The sequence below is a fragment of the Cornus florida genome, unplaced genomic scaffold (assembly GCF_030987335.1).
Source record: "Cornus florida cultivar Cherokee Brave unplaced genomic scaffold, ASM3098733v1 CherokeeBrave_3.0.0_Hap2_Chr02, whole genome shotgun sequence".
In the NCBI taxonomy this organism is placed as follows: Eukaryota; Viridiplantae; Streptophyta; class Magnoliopsida; order Cornales; family Cornaceae; genus Cornus; species Cornus florida.
Window position 1 is genome coordinate 100,064,760 of NW_026775572.1, and position 24,630 is coordinate 100,089,389.

The 24,630-nt window shown below is 38.6% G+C and overlaps 2 protein-coding genes across 4 annotated transcripts; both read right to left on the reverse strand.

Moving 5' to 3' along the window:
- LOC132295499 (protein NRT1/ PTR FAMILY 8.3-like) lies at positions 1 to 24,203 on the reverse strand. 3 transcript variants are annotated; one of them, XM_059793787.1, is made up of 5 exons: positions 24,010 to 24,203; positions 16,327 to 16,432; positions 16,019 to 16,236; positions 14,197 to 14,753; positions 1 to 1,052 (listed from the first exon to the last, which is right to left on the reverse strand). In XM_059793787.1, exons 1-5 carry the CDS (start codon positions 24,058 to 24,060, stop codon positions 230 to 232), a joined length of 1,755 nt encoding a protein of 584 aa, XP_059649770.1. In that variant the 5' UTR covers positions 24,061 to 24,203; the 3' UTR covers positions 1 to 229. The 3 variants fall into 3 exon arrangements, with proteins under 3 accessions (XP_059649770.1, XP_059649771.1, XP_059649772.1); XM_059793788.1 differs by lacking the exon at positions 24,010 to 24,203 and adding an exon at positions 23,812 to 23,838; XM_059793789.1 differs by lacking the exon at positions 24,010 to 24,203 and adding an exon at positions 16,667 to 16,767.
- Positions 20,011 to 23,805, reverse strand: LOC132295500 (uncharacterized). The gene is made up of 2 exons (XM_059793790.1): positions 20,421 to 23,805; positions 20,011 to 20,152 (listed from the first exon to the last, which is right to left on the reverse strand). The coding sequence occupies exon 1, from the start codon at positions 21,511 to 21,513 to the stop codon at positions 20,518 to 20,520; it is 996 nt and encodes a 331-aa protein (XP_059649773.1). The 5' UTR covers positions 21,514 to 23,805; the 3' UTR covers positions 20,011 to 20,152; positions 20,421 to 20,517.
- Positions 24,204 to 24,630: the final 427 nt, after the last annotated feature.

The window sequence follows — 24,630 nt, forward strand, 5'->3', positions numbered from 1 at the left end:
TTTTTATGAAAAATTTACATTATAAAGAGAATGAAATTCGGTGACGTTCAAATATAAAAGCACAATGGTTTAAAGTGTTTAATTCAATCCACTTATAATACAAACGTTTTCGTGAAACTGAACTAAAACACCGAAATTGCAAAAGCACAAACTGACCGTATTCCCACCATGAATACTGGGACCTTGCCAGAGATGGACACAGACAGTACCGGCATCTTCATATGTAGACTTAAGACGCCTTCTTCTGTTTGTACATTTTGGCAAAGAAGACGTACACCACCATGTTCAAGAAGCTGAGTCCAGCTAAAAGCCAGAAGTAATAATCAAGATGACCCTCATTCAAGTTATCGGTTATCCACCCAGTCTTTCCCCCTGCTGTTGTTATAGCTGTTACTAGAGTCAGAATAAATGAACTCAAATAATTCCCCAAGGAAGTTGTCAGAAGTGACAACGCGCTACACAAGCTACGCATGGCATCTGGTGATTGGTCATAGAAGAACTCAAGCTGTCCAATGAACGTAAAAACTTCTGCTGCCCCCAACAAGAAATATTGGGGTACTTGCCAGAAGATATTAAGTGGCACAGCAACATCTTCATCAACCAAACCAAGGTCATTTGCAATCTGCAGTCGCCAGATCTCCACCAAAGCAGCAGCTGACATGCATAAGATCGAAAGAAAGAGGCCAATTCCCATTCGCTGCAACTCTGAGAAGCCCCTCTCTTTACCAGTAAACTTCCTTGCAAATGGGACAAGGATCCTATCATAGACCGGGACCCAGAAAATAACACTGATGACATCAAAGGTTGAAAGAGAAGCTGCAGGAATGGTGAAGGAACCAATAGTTGTATCCATCATCATCCCTTGCTCCACAAACATTGTAGACATTTGGGCATAAACAGCAGAAAAAATTATTCCAGTAGCCCAGATCGGGAACATGCGGATCAAGATTTTCAGTTCCTCCACTTGCGTTACAGTGCAAAGCCTCCAAGGATTGGAGAAGTCCCCAGTTTTGGTCTCAGTAACTGAGACTATAGCAGCTTTATCAAGGCACCTGCAGCAAAAATAAAATTAAATGGACAAACAATAATAATCTGATTTATATTATTTTACTAAAAGAGACAAGGTCTTTGCAGGTCCTTTTTTTTTTTTTTTTTTTGGTGCGGGGAGGGGACAAGCAGATCAACTATTTGGCAATGAAATATCATCGTTGCATCTGTGACAAAATTCTATGATGATATATATAATTTGTCAAAATTTGCTATGTAGATAAGCAAGAACCTTACATGTACTACTAGTTTTACATGCAAATCAGATCATTCACATCATTAAAAGCATATAATAACATGTAAAATAAAGTAAGACAATCACACGTTGAACACGCAATTTTTAAGCAGAAACCTCTTGGGAAAAATCATGGGGACCTAATCCAAGCAGATCAAATCCACTACAAGAAAGAAGTATAACAATGAGGTTGACCAGTTTTTCAAACCCTAGAAAACACCTACTTACCTCTTGACAGACTCATGCCACAGACTCTGCACTCAAGTCTCCAGGCTGCTACTCCCTCACGAGATCTGCTTCTCCACAAGCAATTGATCTCCATGTCTAGCCGTCCAAGCTTCCATGAATTCCCCGTTAGCAGAACAAAATCAATGACCATCACCTCCTGAATATATTCTCACCATCTAATGCAATGATGAATTGTGGTTGACATACACACCATCTAATGCAATGATGAACTATGAAACAAAGAAAATATAGCAAAGAATTGATAGACTGCACTCATATGCTGTGTTGTCGTCATTGTCTTCATCCTTGTCTTTATCCCATATGGATGGGGTCGGCCACATGAATATTCTTTTTCCATTCTTTCCTATTGTTGAAAGATATAAAAAGTTGAAGAGAGAAATTAAACATGAAGAACACAAGAATATAACGTGATTCAACCACTAGGGCTTACATCCACGACACACAAAGGGCTACATCTCTTTTATTCCATTCTCTCTTAATTTTGTTAACAATAACAACCTCTATTTATAGGTGAATTGGGGAAGACTTGTAATAAGGGAATTACACAGAAAGCCAAATATAAATATGGCAAAAACTTATTGCCCAAGTATAGCAATATTAAAATTCTATCAAGGAGTGATTTAAGCCCTTAAATCACTCCTATAATTATTCTCCAACACCCCTTCCCAAGTTGGTACATTGAGATTTAACTCAAGTGTCCAACTTGAAATTAAATATGAAGTTGTCGAGAGTCTGAGATGCGTAAATCTGAGATGAGTTGATCCGAGATGAGACGAGTTGATCAAAAGAACCACGACGAGTTGATCCGAAGATCCAAGACGAGTATAGAGTAGGGTTTGATAAACCTGCTCTGATACCATGTTGAAATATATAAAAAGTTGAAGAGAGAAATAAAACATGAAGAATACAAGAATATAACGTGGTTCAACCACTAGGGCTTACATCTATGACACACAAAACCCAAAGGGCTACATCTCTTTTATTCCATTCTCTCTTAATTTTGTTTACAATAACCACCTCTATTTATAGGTGAATTGGGGAAGACTTGTAATAAGGGAATTACACAAAAAGTCAAATATAAATATGGCAACAACTTGTTGCCCGAGTATAGCAACATTAACATTCTATCAAGGAGTGATTTAAGCCCTTAAATCACTCCTATAATTATTCTCCCACACCTATTATACACCATGTCGTCTCTTAAATTTAAGTTTTTAAAATCATTTTTAATTACTTCATCCCACGTAAACATTGGTTGGCCTCTTTGTCGCTTATCTTCTAAACAAACAACCATTCTGTAGAACTTAGAAGTTTTTTTTTTTTAAACCTTGACAAGAAACACACACAAACACTTGCCCCTTTTGGGGACTTGAACCTCGGCCTTCTACTTTGAAAGGCGAGGAAGTACTACTAGGCTACAACCTTTTTGTAAAACTTAGAATGTTTTCCAAACACATATGATCTTTATATAGTACTTAGAAGCCTATAGAGATTAGGTTTATAAAAAATAATATAAAAAAAGAAAGATTCAGTTTGATTTGGAAACTGAGTTTTATTTTATAGCTCTCTGTCGATCGATCAACACATGGCTAGTGGCCTTCGATGGATTTGTCAATCATTGAAATATCCTGTCCTTCTAACACTAGGATTTTGATTAAGGAAAATTCAAAAAACATGCTTATGCACTTCAAAAAGGTTGAAAAGTGATACCTGGTTTGTGAGAGGTATCAAACTAAAATTAGAACTCCAAGTTTGACATATAATGTAGTTCATGGATTTAAGTGTCAAAATTGTCCTCCTCTTTTTTTTCAATAAATAAAAGTATATTAGAGAGCATTCAAAAGGAGAACGCATCCCGAAAGCTATACAAGGGCCGAAGTCAAAGAGAGGCTCCTAGGGACCCAAAGAACCCAAAAAAACGACAATTTCATCTAAACATATACAATTTCTCCCCATCACTAAGATAAAAAGAGATCAAACAACAGAAAATTCCAGTACCCCAATGGAGGATTCCTTCCCATCAAAAGATGTTATGTTCCGCTCCTTCCAAATGCACCCCCAAACACAAAGGGGTGTCGCCCTCCAAAAATCATGGGCTTGGCCCCCCACATTATAGCCTCTCCAGACGTCAATCAAATCCCTTAAAGACCGAGGCATAACCCAAAGGACGCCGAACAAACCAAAAATAAGCCTCCAGCAGTCATGAGCCACAGGGCAATGCAAAAGAATGTGATCCACAGACTCTCCATCATTTTTACACAAACAACACCGATCTGTCTTCTCTTTCTCAGATTATCCAAGGTCAGAATCTTGCCCCAAATTGCAATCCAAACAAAAAAAGCCACTCTGAGCGGAGCCTTCGAGGGCCAAACCGTCTTCCACGGAAAATTGGAACCATAAAACCCGGTAAGGCAGCGGAACAAGGAATGAACCTCAAACTTCCCCTAAGGAGAAGGCAGCATGCACCCAAACCAACGAATCAGAACCTCTCCCATCCACCTCATGTCTACCGTCAAAATTGTCCATTTGTAATATGACTATCCCAAGATCCAACAAAAACCTCGATTGCCCTCAAAGACAGTTGTGGGAGAAGGGAGACGAGAACAATTCATGGTGAACGAGGTACATGCAATTCTACAAACTCATAAGATAAATTTTCACGTAGAGGCTATTTTAGGGATTTAAGGGATAACGATTAATTTGTTATACTTGCCTCAAAATCAGATGAGTATCTCGCTTGCCCTTACAAAAATTTGGTAGAAGATCAGAGCCATAAAAAGACTCCAGATTTAAGAGTTGTACAGGAAATTAGAAACTTAAGCTCTAAATTCCATGTGGAGTTTATGATTCAAGGGAAAAAACTGACCACATGATCTAAATTCCTAAGAAAACCTAGTGATGTCCATCTTCTATGTTAAAGATTGCACAAGGGACTAAACGGATCTTAATCATTTCATCTATTCTACTAAAAAGGGCCATCACCAAGTGTGATTTCCACTAATCGAGGTGATGGGAGCAGCAAGATGGGTATAAACCTAACCTTTCACATTATTTGCACAAATTGGTTAACTTCAAGCTCAATCATGTATTCTTAAGCGAGTTAACCCGACTTTCTACCTTTGCACATCGAAGGGACCCTTGTTTCATCTTTTTTACACACATCCTTTCGTCCTTCATCACCAGGATGCCCCTTGTTGAGGTGACCAGTTCATTCAAAAAATTCAATCAACATATCTACATCTCCATGCAACTCTTACCACTTCCTTATAAACCTGTTCCATTTTCATCTTTCAGTAGCATACACATCCGATTAACAGGATACCCCAAGGAAAGAGCTCAACTTTTTGATTTGCACATTACCTAAGCTAAGGCTTGCTATCTAAAATGGTATGGAGGTCTTCCTGTCTCTAATGACGCTCACAAGTGTCAGGGTTTCAACTGTATAAGGCCCTCCCCTACTGGTCTTATCTCCAGCCAATTTATCATTGGACCCATCTCTTTAGCAGCCTATCTTAGTTGAAGCTTCATTGGACCCTATCTCCAGCTGGCCAAAACTACAGAACTTCCCTCATTCACTTCAGCTTCACTCTCTTTGTACATTTACAGAATTACAGGACACGACCCACTCAGACCCATTCTAAGCCCTGTTTGAACCTTCCATCCGAGCCCAGTTAGAGCCTTTTCCAAACTTCATAATCAATAGCCCAGCTCTCCCATTCATTTTGTGGGGCCCATAACTCACCTAACACTATACTACTAAAACTCGCATGTGACCTAACCCCAAAATTCTTTAAATTTCAAATCCGGCTAAAATATCGGTTGTTCCTGCCTCTCCTCCTTGATCTACGTGGATCCTCCCAGCTCTTCACACACTTGTTAGGTGTATCAACGTTACATATGAAATGTCCTCCTTTGAGAATTTTGTAACAGTTCCTGCTTGTGGCTGTTGGTTTGCCGCTACATTGCTATTTCTAATATCTCAACTTATGTTACATGGACTCTTCAAAAGGGGTGAGATGCCTATATTGAACACTATGTTACATAATGACATTATTTTAATCTAGAAAGTATATATATATATATATATATATAGTATGAATATTTAACAATACCGTCCTTTTGTTTGGAGAATTGATATGTGATACGTACCTGCACCTAGGGCTGCAAATGAACCGAGCTGTTCATGCTTCATTTAAAATTTACCCATCATCTCATACATGTCTTCTTATCAGCCGTTAGATTTGCCTGATCAAGTTCTATTTATGATGAAAGCTGATCATATGCAGAGCCACAAACAAATCTCGCAACATTCACCTTAATCCTTTCAACGTAACATTGCTTTTTCTTTCTTGCCCGCCAGCGACCGTCTCCAATAGACCTCTGAAATCTGATGAAACCTTAATTATAGGCAGCCGCACGGATCTTGCAACATCACTACTCTAATCCCTTTCAAATTTCAAAACAGCATCCCTTCTTCTCTAGCTCGTCGACGATGGTCTCTAAATTCTAATAGATCTTAGCATCGCAATCCCATTTTAGTGTTGGTGGGATCTGAGGAAGATGATCGGTGGATGGAAGTTAGCACGAGAGAAGCAACAATGTTCTTCCATCTTTGAACACAGAACTGTATAGATCTAAAGTTTTCATTTACCATTTTTTTTTTATTTTTTTTCGGGTGTGGTTTGAAGGCGAGCCCGAGCCAAGCCCAAGCTCGCCGAAATGCTAGCAAGCCAAGCCCAAGCCTTGTTTTACTAGGCTCGCCCGAGCTCGAGCCGAGCCCGAGCAAGGTAAAGCTCGGCTCGGCTCAGTTCATTTGCAGCCCTACCCGCACCCGATGCATGTATTCAAGTCCATGAAACTTGGGAGTCCCGAGTTTCTACTTTTGCGCGTAACATGCAGAACAGGAATATGATGGGTTACTTACTATTCTTAATAAATGGTGATGGCTTGAGTTGATGTTAGATTAGAAGTCAACAAATGAGTTTGCTGTAATGCTGTTGTAACTTTATTCTATTGGCCTTGTTCCCATTGATGCATTGATCCATGCATGTAATTTTATATGAGTACAACAAATGATTTTATTGTTTATTATTGCAGTGTATGATAGATTTTTCACAATGGAGTTTGGTTTCTTGGTGGGACGGAATTGAAGTCAATAATGTGTATCTCTAATTTGTGATGAGTCTAGCTTGTATCTAAACAAAATGTGTAAGAAAATAATGACTTCTGGAATGTAAAATTTCTAAAAGTATTTATGTTGTACACTATTGTATAAGTTGTAACACGTGTACATTTAGTATTGTATGAATTGTCACCTACCCCTCATTACCATATATAGAATTACCATCTATAGGGTTTACTTGTTCTCCACTCACCTACTCCCATAGCTTCTCCTGTATAAACACCATTGTATTATTGTATTACTGACTCAATAACATATACGTTTTCATATATATTCTCTCTCTCTCTCTCTCTCTCTCTCTCTTTCAACATGGTATCAGAGCATAAATCGATCCCTCTTTAAAATTTTTTTTTAGTCTTATTCAGACACCGATCTTGATTCCATTTCAACTTTCTCTCAATCTCTTCTCGGCGATCTCTCCTCGGTGATCTCAGTTCTCGACTCGGCAATCTCTCTCGGATCCTTCCTCGACTCTCTCCTCAATAATTTCTTTCGGTTCATCTCGACTAGATCTTGGTTCTCTTATCTCGACTCCCTCTCGCTACTTTATCTCATTTGTTCGACAACTCTTGTGATGGATACTAAGGAATCCCATCTTCTTGGGTCAATCTCCAGCACCAAACTGGTAAAGCGTGAGCATGAAAATCAGCTCCACCGCAACTATCGTTACTTCAAGTAATACGTGTCTCCATGCTTCATCTTCTACACCTTGGATTATTGATTCAGGGGCATCCGATCACATGACAGGTAACCCATCTCTTCTTTCTGATATTTCTCATGTTTTCTCACCATCAGTTGTTACTATAGAGAATGGTGCCAAATCACCTGTTCATGGAATTGGTACCTACCACACTTCGGGTCTCACTTTTTCATCAGTTTTATACATCCCTCAATTTTCATTCAATTTATTGTCAGTTCGCAAAATCATATTAGATTTAAATTGCTCAGTTACTTTTTCTCCCTACAGCACTACATTCCACCTCCCCTTTAGCTTACCAGTGGCATTACCGCCTTGGACATCCTTCTTCAAATAGTCTTCGAGCCTTGGTCCCTTCTTTAGTTGATTTTTCTAAGTTTAATTGTACTACTTGCGAACTTAGTAAACATCGTCGGCTACTTTTAAGTCTCGTTATGATAATAAAAGTTTAAAACCTTTTGAGTTAGTACGTTCGGATGTTTGGGGACTAGCTCGTACTACTGGTTTATTTGGTGCTCATTATTTTGTGTCATTTATTGATGATTATTCACGTTTAACTTGGGTTTATTCTTAAAGATAGATCTAAAGTATTCTCTGTTTTTCAATCCTTTTATGCTGAAATTCAAAATAGTTTGATGCAAAATTACTTGTTCTTAGAACTAACAATGCTCTTGAATATAAACTTAATATTTTTCAAAAGTTTCTTGAGTCGAGGGGCATTATCAATCAAACATCTTGTGTTGATACCCCTCAACAAAATGAAGTTGTTGAACACAAGAATGGCCCACTCCTAGCTATCGATCGTGCCTTAATAATTCAAATGCATGTTCCAAAACATTTTTGGGCAGATGCAGTTCTGGTTACTGCTTATCTTTTAAACCGCATGCCTTTTAGGGTCCTTCAAGGAAAATCACCCTTCCAAATGATATTTTCTGACAAAAACCCTTTTTCCATTCCTCCAAAGGTGTTTGGGTCTGTCTATTTTGTTCATAATATAAGCCCAGGACGAGACAAACTTGATCCTCGTGCTCACAAATGTATTTTCTTAGGTTATTCTCGCACTCAAAAGGGAAATAAATGTTACAGTCCAACCCTTTGTAAATAATTTGTGTGTACAAATGTAACTTTCTAAGAGGATATTCCTTATTATTCTCAAGAAGGCAGTCGTCTGGAGGACTCTGTTCTTCAAGAGTGTTCTTTCAACACAAATTTTTTATTCTGACATCCCACTAGCTCTTCGTGTCTATACTCGTTGCCGGAAAAGAGTAGTTAATCATGTTCCAACGACTAAAGTAGCAAACCATGCCTTGCCACTTCCACCAGTCGCTTCAACGCCTGGAGATTCTTTTATCTCTCTGGACTCTTATCTTAATCAACCTATTGCTGTTCAGAAAGGTAAATGGTCTTGTACCAATCACCCTATCTCCAATTTTGTATCGTATAATAAATTGTCGTCCTCCTTTCAAGCTTTTTCTTTGTCATTATCCTCTATTGCTCTTCCCAAGACCTACAGAGAGGCACTCTCTCATCCAGGGTGGAGGAAAGCTATAGAAGAAGAAATAAATGCTTTAAAATTGAATCATACTTGGGATCTTGTTCCTAAGCCTGCTGATACTCAGGTTGTTGGTTGTCGTTGGGTTTTTACTGTTAAACAAAAGTCTGATGGTACTATTGACCATCTCAAAGCTCGACTTGTTGCTAAAGGCCACACTCAGACTTAGGCCTTGATTATATTGAGACGTTCTTTCCAGTAGCCAAACTAAATTCTATTCGTGTGATAATCTCTCTTGCAGCTAATCTAAACTAGCCACTTCACTAACTTGATGTTAAAAATGCCTTTATGCACGGTGACCTTACTGAGACAGTCTATATGACTCAACCACCTGGATTTGAGTATAAGGGGGAATGTGTGTATCATCTCAAGAAGTCTATCTATGGCCTCAAACAGTCCCCTCGTGCATGGTATGACCAGAAGCCGAGCTAACCACTCTTTTTTAAGAAAACGAAACGTGGTATTGTGATTCTTGTGGTGTATATAGATGATATCATTATCACCGGCAATGACAAAGATGGGATACAAGTTCTAATCCATCACTTGAGTTCTAACTTCCTTACTAAGCATTTGGGCAAACTTCGGTATTTTCTAGGAATTGAGGTGGCTCGGTCGAAGCAAAGCATTAGTCTTTCTCAGCGAAGTATACTCTTGATCTCTTACAGGATACTCGATATCTTGGTTCGAAACCTGTAGCTACACCCATGGAGACTAATGTAAAGCTTAAGGTGGATGATGGTGACCCACTCAGTGATCTAGAGATGTATCGGAGACTTGTAGGTAAACTTATTTACCTCACAATCCCTCGTCTAGACATCTCCTATGCATTCAGTGTTGTGAGCCAGTTCATGACCAGTCCTCGAGTACCTCACATGGAGGCAGTTATACGCATCTTGAAGTATCTTAAGGGTGCTCTGGGACGTGGTCTGCTTTATCGATCTTCTGGACATCTTCGGATTGAGGGATACACAGATGCATATTAGGACAGTTCTCCTTCTGATTGACGGTCCACCACGAGTTACTGCACCTTCATGGGAGGAAATCTAGTAATTTGGAGGAGTAAGAAACGATCAGTTGTGGCTCATTCCAGTACTGAAGCAGAGTATCATGCCATGGAACACACTGCCTGTGAACTTGCTTGGTTGAAAACTCTTTTACAGGAACTTGGGATTTCAGTCCAGTACCCAATCCTCTCTATTGTGACAATCAGACAGCTATTCATATTGCTAGCAATCCAATCTACCATGAGAGGACTAAACACATTGAAGTAGACTACCATTTCATTCGATCTAAAGTTGACTCGAATGAGACCGTTACACCATTTGGTAGACAGCTGCCAGACATTTTCACTAAGGCGCTTCCCAAAAACTCTATTGATTCCATATGTAGCAAGCTGGGAGTTATTGACATTTACTCTTCAGCTTGAGGGGGAGTGTTGTACAGTATTGTATGAGTTGTCACACGTGAACAGTTAGTATTGTATGAGTTATCACCTACCCCTCATAACAATATATAGAATTACCATGTATAGGGTTTACTTGTTCTCCACTCACCTACTCCTGTAACTTTTCCTATATAAACACCATTGTATTACTGACTCAATAACATATACGTTTTCATATATTCTCTTTCTCTCTCTCTTTCAACAAGTTGGAAATTAGGCTTGAGAGATAGAACTACTCTTCTCAAGGAAATTTCAGTCTAGACACCGTGAAACCAACACAAGAACCTAGCTTGTACCCAAACAAACTTGTACTAAAATCTGGATCATTACCATATAAGAAGTCAAAAATTTATACAGAACCCTATCTATTGCAATAGACCCCTTTTTCTAAAAATAAAATAGTCACCAAACTATCTCGCCGTGTCCTACAAGAGTCTCAAACATGTCCATGTTGTGTTTGAGCTGGGTCCATGCCATGTTCCAGCCGTGTCCAACCAATAAAAAATTATTCAAATTTCCAAACAATGCTAGCAATGTTGTACACGTGTTCGACATGTCCCAAATGTGTTCGACATGGCCACGGCACTCCTATAGCAGTGTTCGTGCTTCTTAGCTTGCAAGAAAAAAAATAATTGAAAAATGACCATAGTATTGCAAAATATGCAAACATATAGGAAGTTAAACACTTAAAGATAGAATTCCATGTTAAATTCTTGGGTGCTTGAAGACCAGTTCAAATACCATGAAATCACCATAAAAACCTAGCTTGTGTCAACAGAAAATTTTAGGGAGCTGAATCGAAGGAGGACCATCATATAGCAATAGGTGCAACTATATATGTACGAAGTTCGTAACATGAATTATTTATTATCCAAGCAATACACATGCTTCATATTATTTTTGAAACTTGGGATCAATTGTACAAAAAAATAGAAAGGTCGATGATGATGTAAGTAGTAGAATTGGAATAGGTTGGACAAAGTGGAGGAACGCTAGTGGGGTTTTGTGCGATAAACAAATACCAAATAAGTTAAAAGGAAAAGTATATATAACAGTCATTAGACCGGTTATTTTATATGGAACAGAATGTTGGGCATTAAAAAAGAAACACGAACAACGCATCCATGTGGCGGAAATGCAGATGTTAAGGTGGATGTTAGGAAAAACTACGAAAGATAAAATTAATAATCAAAGGAATAGGGAGAAATTAGGTGTGGCGCTTATTAGCAAGAAAGTAAGAGAGTAGAGTTAGGTGGTATGGGTATATTCAAGGCCGACCTATAGATGCACCCGAGGAGAGGAACATTAATTTCAAAGAAGGTAAGAGACAAAGGGGGACCTCAACTAACATGGAATGAAGTGATAAGAAATTATTTTTAAAATAATAATAATAATTTGCAACTAAATTCAAAAGGGATTGATCTAGTGCATGAAAGGATAAATAAATTATAGGGTAAAGTACAGAGACACCTCCTCAAGTTTGCTAAAAGGACACACAAGTGAAAATTGGCCTATTTTTGGACAATCACACCCTCTTGCGAAATTTGTCATCCAAACAGAGCCTTAAAACGTGTGAAAAGCCCATTTTACCCTTCACTATTTTAATAAATTTAATTATAAAATATCAAAATACATAAATGACCAAATTACCCTCAGCACCCTTCTTTCCTCTCTCCTCCTTCATCTTCCATTTTTTTCTTTTTTACATATGCACGTATATATATATACACAGATACATACATACATATATATATATATATATATATATATATCCACACACACACAAGGCGGCGATGGGCGACGGCGAGCTGTCGTTCTCGGGTTTGAGGTCACGGTAGACGATGCCCATGGTATGGAGGTGTTCAAGAGCGCAGACGATCTCGGTGTAGGGCGGCGACAAGTTTGCCGTTTTTTACGGCGAGTCTGACGACGAAAACGGATCTGGGGCTCTATGGGTAGATGGAATCGAAGGCGGGCCGCGAATCTGGAGTCGGCCAGTCGTCTATGTAGAGGCGGAGGATGACGATGACGCCGAAGGTGGAGGTGAGTCGGCTCGCTATCGTCGTCGTCACCGCTCGTCGGACGGCAGAGGCGATGGCCACTTCAGCCTCCTCGGCCTTGCAAGTGACGCTCGTTGTGCTCATCTGAACCTTCTAAACCTCGCTTCACTGTTCAATCCGTTGCCACATCGTCATCAGAGCTTGGTCCTCACCAGCAATTTCTGTCTCAGAGTTCGTGTCTACCATTCTGTTTTGACCGTCCTTACTCGTTGATTTTATGATAACCATAGTTGAAAAAATTCATACATTCATGCCCATGTTGAATTTGACAAGAGCAATATGCAGTGTAGTTTCTTGTCTAGTTCATCTCGATTGACAGCAGCCTATACCATACATGTGGTTGTTCTTGTCAAATTCAAACACTAAGAGTTTGAATTCGACAAGAACAAAAACGATCTTCAATTCATTGATGTATTATACTATACATACATGTGGTTGTTCTTGTCAAATTCAAACCCTATTCCTCCTCCATTTGGTAAATACACGATACTGCTTTTTGTTCAATTGATTGATGTATTATATATATACCATACATGTGGTTGTTCTTGTCAAATTCAAACACCTTTCCTCCATTTTTTTTTACTTAACTTTTATCATTTCCATTGTCAATTCACAGTGTTTGATTTTATCCCAAATTGGCGCATGCATTGGTTGATTCATCTATATATATACCTACATACATTCTTTTAGCCCATGTTGTTGAATTTGGATTTTGTCAGAGGTGAAAAAAATTCATGCCCATGTTGTTGAATTTGGATTTTGTGATGATATTCACGGTTGGGTAACAGAGCTGGGTGGGTTGTTCTCCGAAATTGCAGGTATCCAATTGAGCACCTAATCAAAAGACCCAATTTCATGTTGTTTGGATTTTGTAGTGTTGGGTTTTGCTATACAAAAATTTGTGGGTATATATATATGTGTGTAATTTGAACCCCTATATATATGTGTGGCTTTGTGTGGTGGGCTGGTGGCGGTGAAACGGTGGAGGGGAAGAGATTGCTTTTTATTTTTTTATTTTTTTTATGCAAAAATTATTTATGAGGGTAGATTGGTCTAATTTATTGTCAAAGGGTAATTTGGTCAATTTTTAATGTCAGGGGTTTCTTTGTCCATTTTTGAAACTTCAAGGGGTGTCTTCGTCCAAAAAACTAGCAAGTTTCACTTGTGTGTCCTTTTGGCAAACCTAAGAGGGTGTTGCTGTACTTTACCCTAAAATATAAATGAGAGCATTTGAACATCTGATGGTAATCAAATGTTCCATTATGTCTGAAGCAACAAGACGTTCACTGATTATGAGTCCAGATCTCCAGTCAGATAGGTTAGGAATTGAATGGCTATGCCCTAGAAATGATTTGTAGTGGAACCCTAACCGAGACCCATAAGGAAATAGAAATGACCAATCAACTCACTGCTCTCTTGCCTTTTTCCTTTTGAGAGAGAGGTAGGTCAGCCGTCGGAGGTTTCAACAAATCATAATTGAAATGAGCCCTTTGCATTTTGATAATATGATGACTCTAAAAGTCGATCTCATAATTTCAATACTAAAAGTATAGTAGCAACTATATTGATGACTGTACATCACTAACTTGAGTGTGTTTCAAAGCAAATCATAAGTAACATGAAAATCAATTATATATATAAGCTTTTGACATACCAAAGAAAACCGATAATGAATTAAATAAGTGGGTCAGAATGATATAAGTAGTTAAGGCAATAGAGAAGGAAATTACGTCAGTTCATCAGTATGCTCCAGTTTCCGGCTTCCTTCAATTGCTGAGACTTTGTCTGGTGTTTCATATAGGAGAGTACTGTCATTAGGGACCTCCAAAGTCCACTTGCGGAATGATGCAACCAGAACCTGGCACATTCTTGTAATAGGGCTCCCCCCTGGTTTCTGAAATCTATAAAGACCTGTGCCTGAAAAGAAACTTAAGATGGCAATGCCCATAAACAATGCAGGAATGCCAAACCCAAGGCCCCACCCAGCATTTTCTTGAATCCACACAATTAAACTACTTGATACAAGAGCACCAATGTTGATTGAAAAATAAAACCAATTGAAGAATGATCCCTTCTTTACCCTCTCTTTAGGATCTGTGTCATCAAACTGATCTGCCCCAAAGGATGAAACACATGGTTTGATCCCACCAGTTCCTAGTGCAATCAAATATAGTCCCAAGAAGAATACTGCATACTGAGCAGGAGTGGCTGAAGGGCATACTGTATCTACACATTCGGCGGGTTTAAAAACTGGGACAGATGCTGAGAGAGTCAATGTGCACATTCCCTACAAGAAGCAACAAAAATTTGCATATTCAGCAAAGTAATAAAAGAAATTCATAAAAGGCAATCAGTGAAATGTAGAGAAGATAGAATTATTCTCATGCCTCAGCTTAACTGTAATTTAAAAGAGCTACATAAAATCAGAGACATAGGGTCAGAAGTTCCATTCCAGAACACTTAAATTTAGCATTTTGGAGAATTTCTTGTTATTTACTTATGACTTTTTCATTTGAGGGAAACGAGTATGTGAACCACACACACACACAAAAAGCTGAGTTCTTAAAAGAGACAAGTTATAGTGAAAAACAGCTGATCAGTACCATATTTGTTCCAAAAGTTTCCTCTCATTTTCTTATTAGATTTTATTAAATATCCATTTCTTTGATTTTGTTCTTTTAATTTGATCTCGAGTAGGCATGCCTCCATCATACTATACTCTTGGGTAATAAGAGGACAGCTAACTGATTCTAGTGACAATCCACCGTCATAGAGATCAGTTACAAATGATAGATAAAAGTAAAACTAGACGGATCCAGCTAAATCATTCAGCACATGCTATATGAACACCATGGCTAAAGTTCAAAAATAAACAAACAAAATAATCATCAAATCAAGTTGAACTGAAATGAATAAAAGAAAAAATCAAATATCTTCAAATTCTTATAAACTATTCTTAAGTTTCCAACTCTTGAAGTATAGAAGATCAAGATTGGTACTTTGCAATTCCCATACGTTTGTAGCTAAGTATAGAAGGTCACAACTGGTGATTTTCTAAAATACAAAAAATCCTCAATGGATTGATATTTAAAAGAAAATGACTTGAAATTTTATCAAAACTCAATTATTTTTCCGTAAGATCAAAAATCAAAGCCTGGCCCCAGAATCAGCTAAAGCTCATTACTAGGTCAATCACCTTGTAGAACTTAATATTCCAATGGGATACAACAGGTAATATTATGTAATACTAATAATTATACTCCACATCTCTATGAATCTGTTGTTAAAGAACATCTCTAAACAAAACTGCTCGATCACATTGCACATAAGGAAAAAAAAAAAAAAAAAACTTTTGAGCACAAAAACTGAGATGATTTACTGCCTGTCCTCTTTTTACTGTTTACTTTTTATTCTTTTAGGCGATTGATTTACTGCATGTCCATACAAATAAGGATCAACCAACAATAATAAAAGAGGTTAATTATGTATCACTACTCAGTTCTTCATGAAGTAAGTAAATATAAAGGAAATTATCACTTAGATAATAATTACGATGAAATAAATTGTGGAAAAGGCAGCAATTGTCCAATATCTTCCCCAACAAGCATCTGCCAAGACAGCTCCAATAAGGGGTGTAAGGTAGCAAGTCCCTTGCCAAGTGGTAACGTTTCTTGCAGCAGAGACATTTCCTTCGTGTAACGTTTTGGTGAGGTAACTAACAAGATTAGTAGCAATCCCATAGTACGCTAATCGTTCGCAACATTCAGTACCTGTGTTTCAATTCAAAGAACTATTACATAAGAAATGGACTATCAGATACATGAAATAAATTTAAAGAATCATTATTAACTAGTGAATACCAAGAATGAAGGGGCATGCTCTCCAATTTCCAGTGTTGCTCTTCAAAACAGGCTTCCCTTTAATGTCAACCGAACCATCTCCTGTGTATAGTCCATTGTTTTCATTCTGAAAACAAAAGGCGAGGTAAGAGAGAGAACCCAATCATTCAACAATATGAAACTTGCAGAGCAAAAGTCTCACTATGAGAAGAACGCAAGTATAAAATAATTCTAACAAAAATAGAAGATAAATGATTTACTTTAGATGAACCATCAATCTCGCTGTTGATGAAGAGAACAAAATAAAGTAGGTTCTCAAAGAAAACTACACCATGTAAGGTACTTGAGAAAAGAACACTACCATGACTAGGTTCTCAAAGAAAACTGAACTTTGTAAGGTAATATGTGCATTCACAGCAAAACCACCAAGGATGCTAAAGTAAATTATTTGTTTGCTCCCCAAGCTTCCACCCAATTAACTCGAATTGCTAATTCCAAAAATGGACTTCAAAACTAAACGTCCACCCTTAATTCCCTATTACCAACATTGTGATGAAAAGATATCAAATTCTATTCAAATTCATAATTTCCAGAATACAAGAGTATGCTTATAAAGTATGTACAGAAGAATCTATTCTTAGAAGGTACACAAATGTAGGCTAGAATTCTTGGAAATACATAATCAGTGGAAACCAAATAAATACATAAAATCCCTATAATCTCTCCACAAGATCCTCTGTTAACAACTCACGCCAACACCCCTCCTCAAGTTGGTGCATGGATGTCTCCAATGCCCAATTTGTCCAGTGAGTTATAAAACACCTTGCTTGAGACGGCCTTTGTAAGGATATCTGCCAACTGATCTTCTGATTTTACAAAAGGAAATTGAACTATCTTAGCTTCAAGCTTTTCCTTGATAAAATGTCGGTCCACTTCAACATGTTTTGTTCGGTCATGTTGAACTGGGTTTTGTGCAATCTCTATAGCCGCTTTATTATCACAAAATAGATTCATTGCAGAACTGGATGAATAGCCAATTTCTTCCAGTAGCCTCTTTAACCAAAGAAGCTTGCACAGTCCTTTAGCCATGCCTCTAAACTCAGCTTCTGCACTAGATAATGCAACCACCTTCTGTTTCTTGCTTCTCCAAGTAACTAGATTGCCACCCACGAAAGTGAAATATCCTGATGTAGACTTTCTGTCAGTAATACTCCCAGCCCAGTCAGCATCCGTATAACCATCAATGTTTAAATGATTATATTTCCTGAACATGAGTCCTTTTCCTGGGGAAGACTTCAAGTACTGTAAAATTCGAAGCACGGCATTCATGTGATCGTTATTAGGATTATGCATGAATTGAATCATTAAACACACAGCATAGGCAATATCCGGTCGTGTATGAGACAAGTAGATTAGCTTTCCCACAAGTTGTTGGTACCTTTCTCTATTCGTGGGTGTTTGGTTCGAGTGTTCTCCCAATCCATGATTTTGAACCATTGGCGTTTCTGCAGGCTTACAATCAAGCATTCCTGTTTCAGCTAGCAAATCAAGTACGTATTTCCTTTGTGATAGAAATATGCCTTGATTTGACCGAGCTACTTCGATACCCAGAAAGTATTTTAATCCCCCAAGGTTCTTCATTTCAAACTCGGTTGCCAGATGCTTCTGCAAACTAGAGATTTCCTTCTCATCATTTCCTGTAATTATCATATCGTCAACGTAAATTATTAGAGCCGTTACCATCCCTTGTCGATGTTTCAAGAACAGAGTATGATCTGAATTGCTCTGTTTGAAGCCATGCTTCCTCATAGCCAAGCCAAATCGTCCAAACCACGCTTTAGGTGATTGCTTTAGTCCATAAAGTGCCTTCTGTAGTTTGCATACCATTCCAGTTTGTGATGAGGTTGTAAAGCCTGGTGGAATGTCCATGTACACTTCTTTTGCTAGATTCCCATGAAGAAACGCATTTTTTACATCAAACTGATGTAGTGGCCAATCTAAGTTTGCAGCAAGAGACAGCAATACTCTGACCGTATTCAACTTTGCTACTGCTGAAAACGTCTCTTGATAGTCTATACCATATGTCTGAGTATATCCTTTCGCAACAAGTCTCGCCTTGTATCTCTCTACTGACCCATCTGCCTTGTGTTTAATGGAGAACACCCATCTACATCCCACCGTTTTCTTTTCTTTGGGTAGCGACATAAGCTTCCACGTATCATTTTTCTGCAAAGCTGTCATCTCTTCAGTTATTGCTTGGATCCATTTGGGGTTGTTTAAGGCCTCTTGTACTGTACTTGGAACATGCTCAGATATAGCTTATGCACAAAAGCTTTGAGGGATTGTGATAATCTTTGGGTGCAAACATGGTTGGCAATCGGATACTTCTTCTTCTTTTCTCCATGGTCTGGTGAGTATCTATTTGGTGGCTTACCACGGTTGTATCTAAAAGGTAATTTGTAGCCAACAAAATCATCTATAGTATTACTAGGAGAAGAGTTTAGAGATTGTACCTTAGGAGTATTCTCAGGAGAGTGATCGTTTGGTACTAAAGAATGAGGAGTGGGCTACTCTTGCTAAGTGGGTTGCTTTTGTTCACTCCTAGCCTTGGCATCATCATTTTCTTCTCCTTGTCCTATAGAAGCCTCTGGGAGTGGGAGAGTTCCAACCAGATCAGTGTCATCATGCCTTAGTTGAATTTCATCAATTTGATTTACCTCCAAGTTTGTATCTTCAAAGCTTGGCCAGTTCTCCCAATTGTCCACATTCTGTTCCACATAATAGTTCCCCCTGAAGAGAAGAATGGGAACCTTGTTTTGAAAAGAAAGTTTCAGATTCGAGAAAAGTGACATCCATCGTGGTATAAAGACGTCTGGTAGTGGGATCATAGCACCTATAGCCTTTCTTATGTGTTGTGTACCCCAGAAAAACACAACAAACAGCACATACATCAAGCTTTGTTCGCTGGTTTTTATGAAGATGAACATAAGCAAAACAACCAAATATTCGTGGCGGAAGCATCAAGACAGAAGGCAATGACACATGATGAGCAAGAGCTTGTAGTGGAGTTTCAAAGTTCAAGACTCGAGATGGCATTCGATTCAGCAAGTAAACAGCAGTACCAACTGCATCTGCCCAATACCGTCGGGGTGCATGTGCTGCTGTTAAAAGGGCTCGGGCTGTTTCGAGGATATGTCTATTTTTTCGCTCCGCAACACCATTTTGTTGTGGTGTTTGAGAACAAGTGGTTTCATGACAAAGACCATGTGCTTGGAAATATTCTCGTAACTCATTATTGTCATTCTCTCCGCCATTATCAGATCGAAGAATTTGGAGTTTAGTAGAAAATTGTGTCTTGATCATATTATGGAAAGAACGAAAAATTCCAAACACCTCATTCTTATTTTTCATCACATAAAGCCAAGTCATACGTGTGCAATCATCTACAAAGATCACAAACCATCTAACTCCTGAAGAAATTAAGATGGGACCCGGGCCCCAAACATCCGAGTGAATTAACATAAATGGGGTCTCACATTTTTTAAAACTTATTGGATAAGATACACGATGACTCTTGGCTAGAATGCAAGTTTCACACCTAAAATCAGACTCATGTAAATTGGAAAACAAACTTGGAAACAAACGCTTTAAGTAAGAAAACGATGGATGCCCCAGTCGACGATGCCACAACCAAATCTGTCGTTCTTTGTCACCAGTTCGACGCACATTATTTGCCCGGCCGAAGCTTAAATCATCCATGTAGTACAACCCTCCTCTTTTAGTACCACGACCAATAATCTCCTCCTCTTTTAGTACCACGACCAATAATTTCCTTGGTGAGAATATCCTGAAACAAACAGAAACTCGGATACATTAGTGCATAACAATTCAGTTCCTTAGTAGCTTGGCCTATAGATAATAATTTATTCGAAAGAGATGGAACTAATAAAGTATTTGATAGTGAAAAGGGGGGGTTCCAGCCCCTGTAGCTGGGTATGTCACTCCATTAGCATTAGCAACACACGTCCGTTTTTGTTGAGTGGTTTCGACAAAATCTTGTGGATCAAATGTCATGTGATCGGTTGCCCCTGAATCTACAATCCAACCACGATTACCAGGATCATTAAGAGCCACGGATTTGTTTGCAGCAGCAGGAGAGGAGTCCTCTTGTAGTATAAGGGATAGTTGAGATTCAGTGTTCACGAGTGCGACTCAGCCATGAGTCTCGCCTGCACCAGTTTCACGCTTCTTTTTTTTCTTAAGTTCGTGCCACCACTTTGGATATCCATGTAGTTTAAAACAGATGTCTCTGGTATGTTTCATATGCCCACAGTGTGTGCAACCCCCTCCCTCTGCTTGTGACTTTGACTTTGTCCATGTGTTAAGCTTTCCATTGGACAAAATCTGAAGTGAAGGTTGCTGTTGTGATTTTTGTCCACCTTTTGAGAGCATAATAGCACTGGGTGTGGTATCTCCTTTTGTCAACATCACTGCTTGCCTTAGATCTTCCCGGCGAACATGTGCATAGGCCTGCTCTACTGTAGGAAATGGCTGAATTTCTAGCACATCTCCTCGAATCTTGTCAAGACGATCATCTAGTCCATCCAAGAATGTATAAACTCTATCCTCCTGTAAAATGGAATCATACCTCTGTATATCAATTTCACATTGCATCGGATTCGGGCGGCGAAAATCGATTTCTCTCCATAGGCCTTGAAGATTGTTGTAGTACGTCTCGATAGATCCTCCACCTTGTTTGAGCCTAGTCACCTTCCTCTTGAGATCATAAACTTGCGAGGTGTCAGCGCCATCAAAATATGTTGTAGCGATTGCATCCCATACTGCTTTCGCCGTTGGGAATCTATTGTAGTTGCCGATCAGTTTTGGATCCATTGAATTAATCAGCCATCCCTTCACCACTGCATTTTCAGTTCTCCATTTTCTAAAAATAGGATCACTCTCTCTGGGTTGTAGAAGATCCCCATTTATATATCCCAACTTGCCTTTGCCTGAGATGTACATCTCAACAACCTGGGACCAAAGTCCATAATTGGTGTCGTCCAACTTGATGCCAATTGGTGCAGCAACAGATTCGTGACTCAGTGAGGTTGGTGTCTGGTTCAACATTTGTGAAATTCTGGAGGTCAAGTCTGCAAGAATTGGATTCTCGCCTTGGGAACTCTCTATTAAGGGAGTACGTTCTGTCATTGATCTCAATTTTTTTTTTTTTAATCCACAGTCCTAGAATCTACCGTGGATAGCAGGACTCGGCAAAGAGAAGACGAACCGGCTGTAGAGCTCGGCCGTGAGCTCCGGTCGTGGAAGGCGACCGGCGATGGTGCTGCGGTGGCTGGTCGTCCTCAGATCGGCGACTGGTTTGGGTTTTTGGTTGCTGTCCGGCGCGGCGAGGAAGGGCGACGGCGTGACAGATCCGGAGATGGTTCACGTAGTGGACGTTGATGACTACAGCGACATCGACTCGGTCTCGTCGGTGACGAGTGATGACGACGACGAGTCCTGGGGCATCGTTTGTTTCACTCATCGTCGGCGAATCTGGATTTCGCAGCGGCGGAGCTGAGTTTCGCGGCGGCGGATCTAGGCATTCAAATATTTCACGAGGACAGCGGGCTTGCTGGCTCCTTTTCCGGCGGTGGATCCTCGGTGTATGGCAGCGGTAGAATGGAATCTTGCGGGCTGGTAACTGGAGATCCGGTTTCTAAATTTTGTGATTTGCAAAGAGATGGCAAGTTCTGTTGATTACAGAGAGGTGATAGATATCTGGGTTTTGATTTTTTGAGAAAAAAAATATTTTTTTCCGGAACAATGAATCAAATGGTTTTTTTTTTTTTTTTTTTTTTTTTTAACCACGCTCTGATACCAACTGTAACGGGTGGGCGCTTACCCATTTACCCAAAAACTCGAACTGTTAGGTAGTGCTACATACCTACCCATTTATAGATTCTTCTGTACATACTTTATAAGCATACTCTTGTATTCTGGAAATTATGAATTTGAATAGAATTTGATATCTTTTCATCATGGTATCAAAGCTAGACCCAATCCTTGATCCGATGTCACGCCAAGCGCCCGGCCCGGAAGGCGTCAGGGTGAGCCACCCCGGGTAGGCAAGGTGGCCCGACCGTAACGAGGGCGTTGCAAGTTCGGGTGGGGGAGAATGTTACAAAGGAAGACTTGTCCCACATCGGATCCGGATGGGAAGTGACATGGGTATAAATGGGTGGGTATGCAGCACTACCTAACAATTCGAGCTTTTGGGTAAATGAGCAAGCGCCCACCCGTTACAGTCATTGGTTGCCATTTTTATTTATCCCCGTATAAATAACACAGCTAGAACCCCTTACTTATCCAATAAAAAATAAAAAAATACAAATAGCTAGAACCCCTATATCATTTCATTCATGTTAGTTTTAGAAGTTATCACCCCTCCTATGGGACCTCAGATTGCCCACCCGTTACAGTCATTGGTCGCCATTTTTATTTATCCCCGTATAAATAACACAGCTAGAACCCCTTACTTATCCAATAAAAAATAAAAAAATACAAATAGCTAGAACCCCTATATCATTTCATTCATGTTAGTTTTAGAAGTTATCACCCCTCCTATGGGACCTCAGATTTTCGATCATAATGCAGGAAAATCCTAATCCATGAATCAATAAAAGATTAAAATACACTGCAAAATGATCAAAATCCATCAAAATATGGGCTTGCTTGGTTTGTAACTCTGAAAACAGTTCTCAAGAATTTAGAGAACTATAAAAGACAATCCTATGAAAACAGGCATTTTTATAACTGAATTTTCATAAAACAGTTTTCAGAAAACTAAACCACGCAAATTTTTTTTCTAATATATGCATATCCATTAAAAAAAGTAAAATTAGAGGAACCAAACTCAATTAAAGGAAGAAAAATTGACAGAACCCAGAAGAAGTTGCAAGTTATTTATCACTCTAATAAAATGAAGTGAAGTTGAAACATAGCCTGATTCTCCATTTCCAAGTGCTAGCTTACAGATAAAATGTTAAAAAATAAAAAAATAAAAATAAAAATAAAAAAAATAAAGAAAAATTATGACAACTTCATCAACCCCAAGTAAATGAATCTCCTATCATGGGTCACAAAACGAGTGAATGGTATAAGACAATTAAAAGATTCAAATTCAATGTTACAAGTAAATACGAAGTTGAACACATCCTGTAAATTCGAATATTGATCCGATGAAATTAAAAAAAATTAAAAAATCTTTATAACCACTCTAGAATTTCAATTGTGAATTTGAGGGTCTACACATAACACCACAATTCCAAACTAACAAAAAAAAAAAGTTCAAATTCCAATTCAAAATTTCAAGACCCAAAAAACAAAACTGAATTGCCAAGCTGACAAAACCAAAGCAACATATCCTCAAAATCACCAATCTCCCTTTTCCATAATTCCATAAGAACATGATCTGATTAAACTGGTGACATCAATTAAAGAAACGACCTTCATTAATCATTTGGAAACCTAGCGAAAATAGAAAGTCAGAATTGGAACTTGATCCGCATTGAATACATGAATGGTAGGTATAATTACAGCATATACAAGCACAGATAGAGAGGGCTCATCAATATGATATATATATATATATGTGTGTGTGTTTGTGTATGCATAGAGAGATAGACGGAGAGGGTAGAAAGAAACCTGTAAAAGTCCCTCCTCTAAAACCAGTCTCTCCTCTTCCTGAGTTCCCATAAGCCCAAATCACACCAATCTCTCTCTCTCTCTCTCAAACTATTGAATTGGATTCTAAGGATATAAGATGATTAATTGATCAGGTTTGGGGTATCTAGTGACGTAAAAGCTTTTATGACCTCGGAGTCGTTGGGTTTAGTTTCACCGGTAATGTGATTTTCACGGAACTTCAGGATAAGTACTTTGGACTTTTCAATAATAAAAATACAAGTTTAATTCTTCGCACAAAAATAAATAATAAAAAGTAACTGTTCTAACATATAATTTTAAAAATAACTTTAACCTCTTCTATTATTGTATACTTTGACCCAAATATATTTAATGGTTATTATATTTATATTTATTTTAATTTTACAGTTCAACACATGAACAAATAGCATTTTTGTTTTCTAATGGCTTTCTCATTTTTAAGTAAATTTTTAATATGATAATAGCATATAAGACTTAAGTTACATAAAGCGGGGGTAAGACGGAGAGCAAATTCGAGAGCGAGAGTGGCAAAATTAAGTCATAAGCGATGAGAATTTGAGCTAAATCGCTCTGCGCAGACGTGAGTGTTGAAAAAGATTG

Coding starts and splice junctions, on each gene's coding strand:
- LOC132295499 (XM_059793787.1), bottom strand. CDS start 24,060: ATGGGAACTCAGGAAGAGGAGAGACTGGTTTTAGAGGAGGGACTTTTA. Junction 16,433..24,009: donor TAGAGGAGGGACTTTTACAG/GTTTCTTTCTAC, acceptor TTTTGTTTTCAG/AATGAAAACAATGGACTATA. Junction 16,237..16,326: donor AGCATGCCCCTTCATTCTTG/GTATTCACTAGT, acceptor ATTGAAACACAG/GTACTGAATGTTGCGAACGA.
- LOC132295500 (XM_059793790.1), bottom strand. CDS start 21,513: ATGACAGAACGTACTCCCTTAATAGAGAGTTCCCAAGGCGAGAATCCA.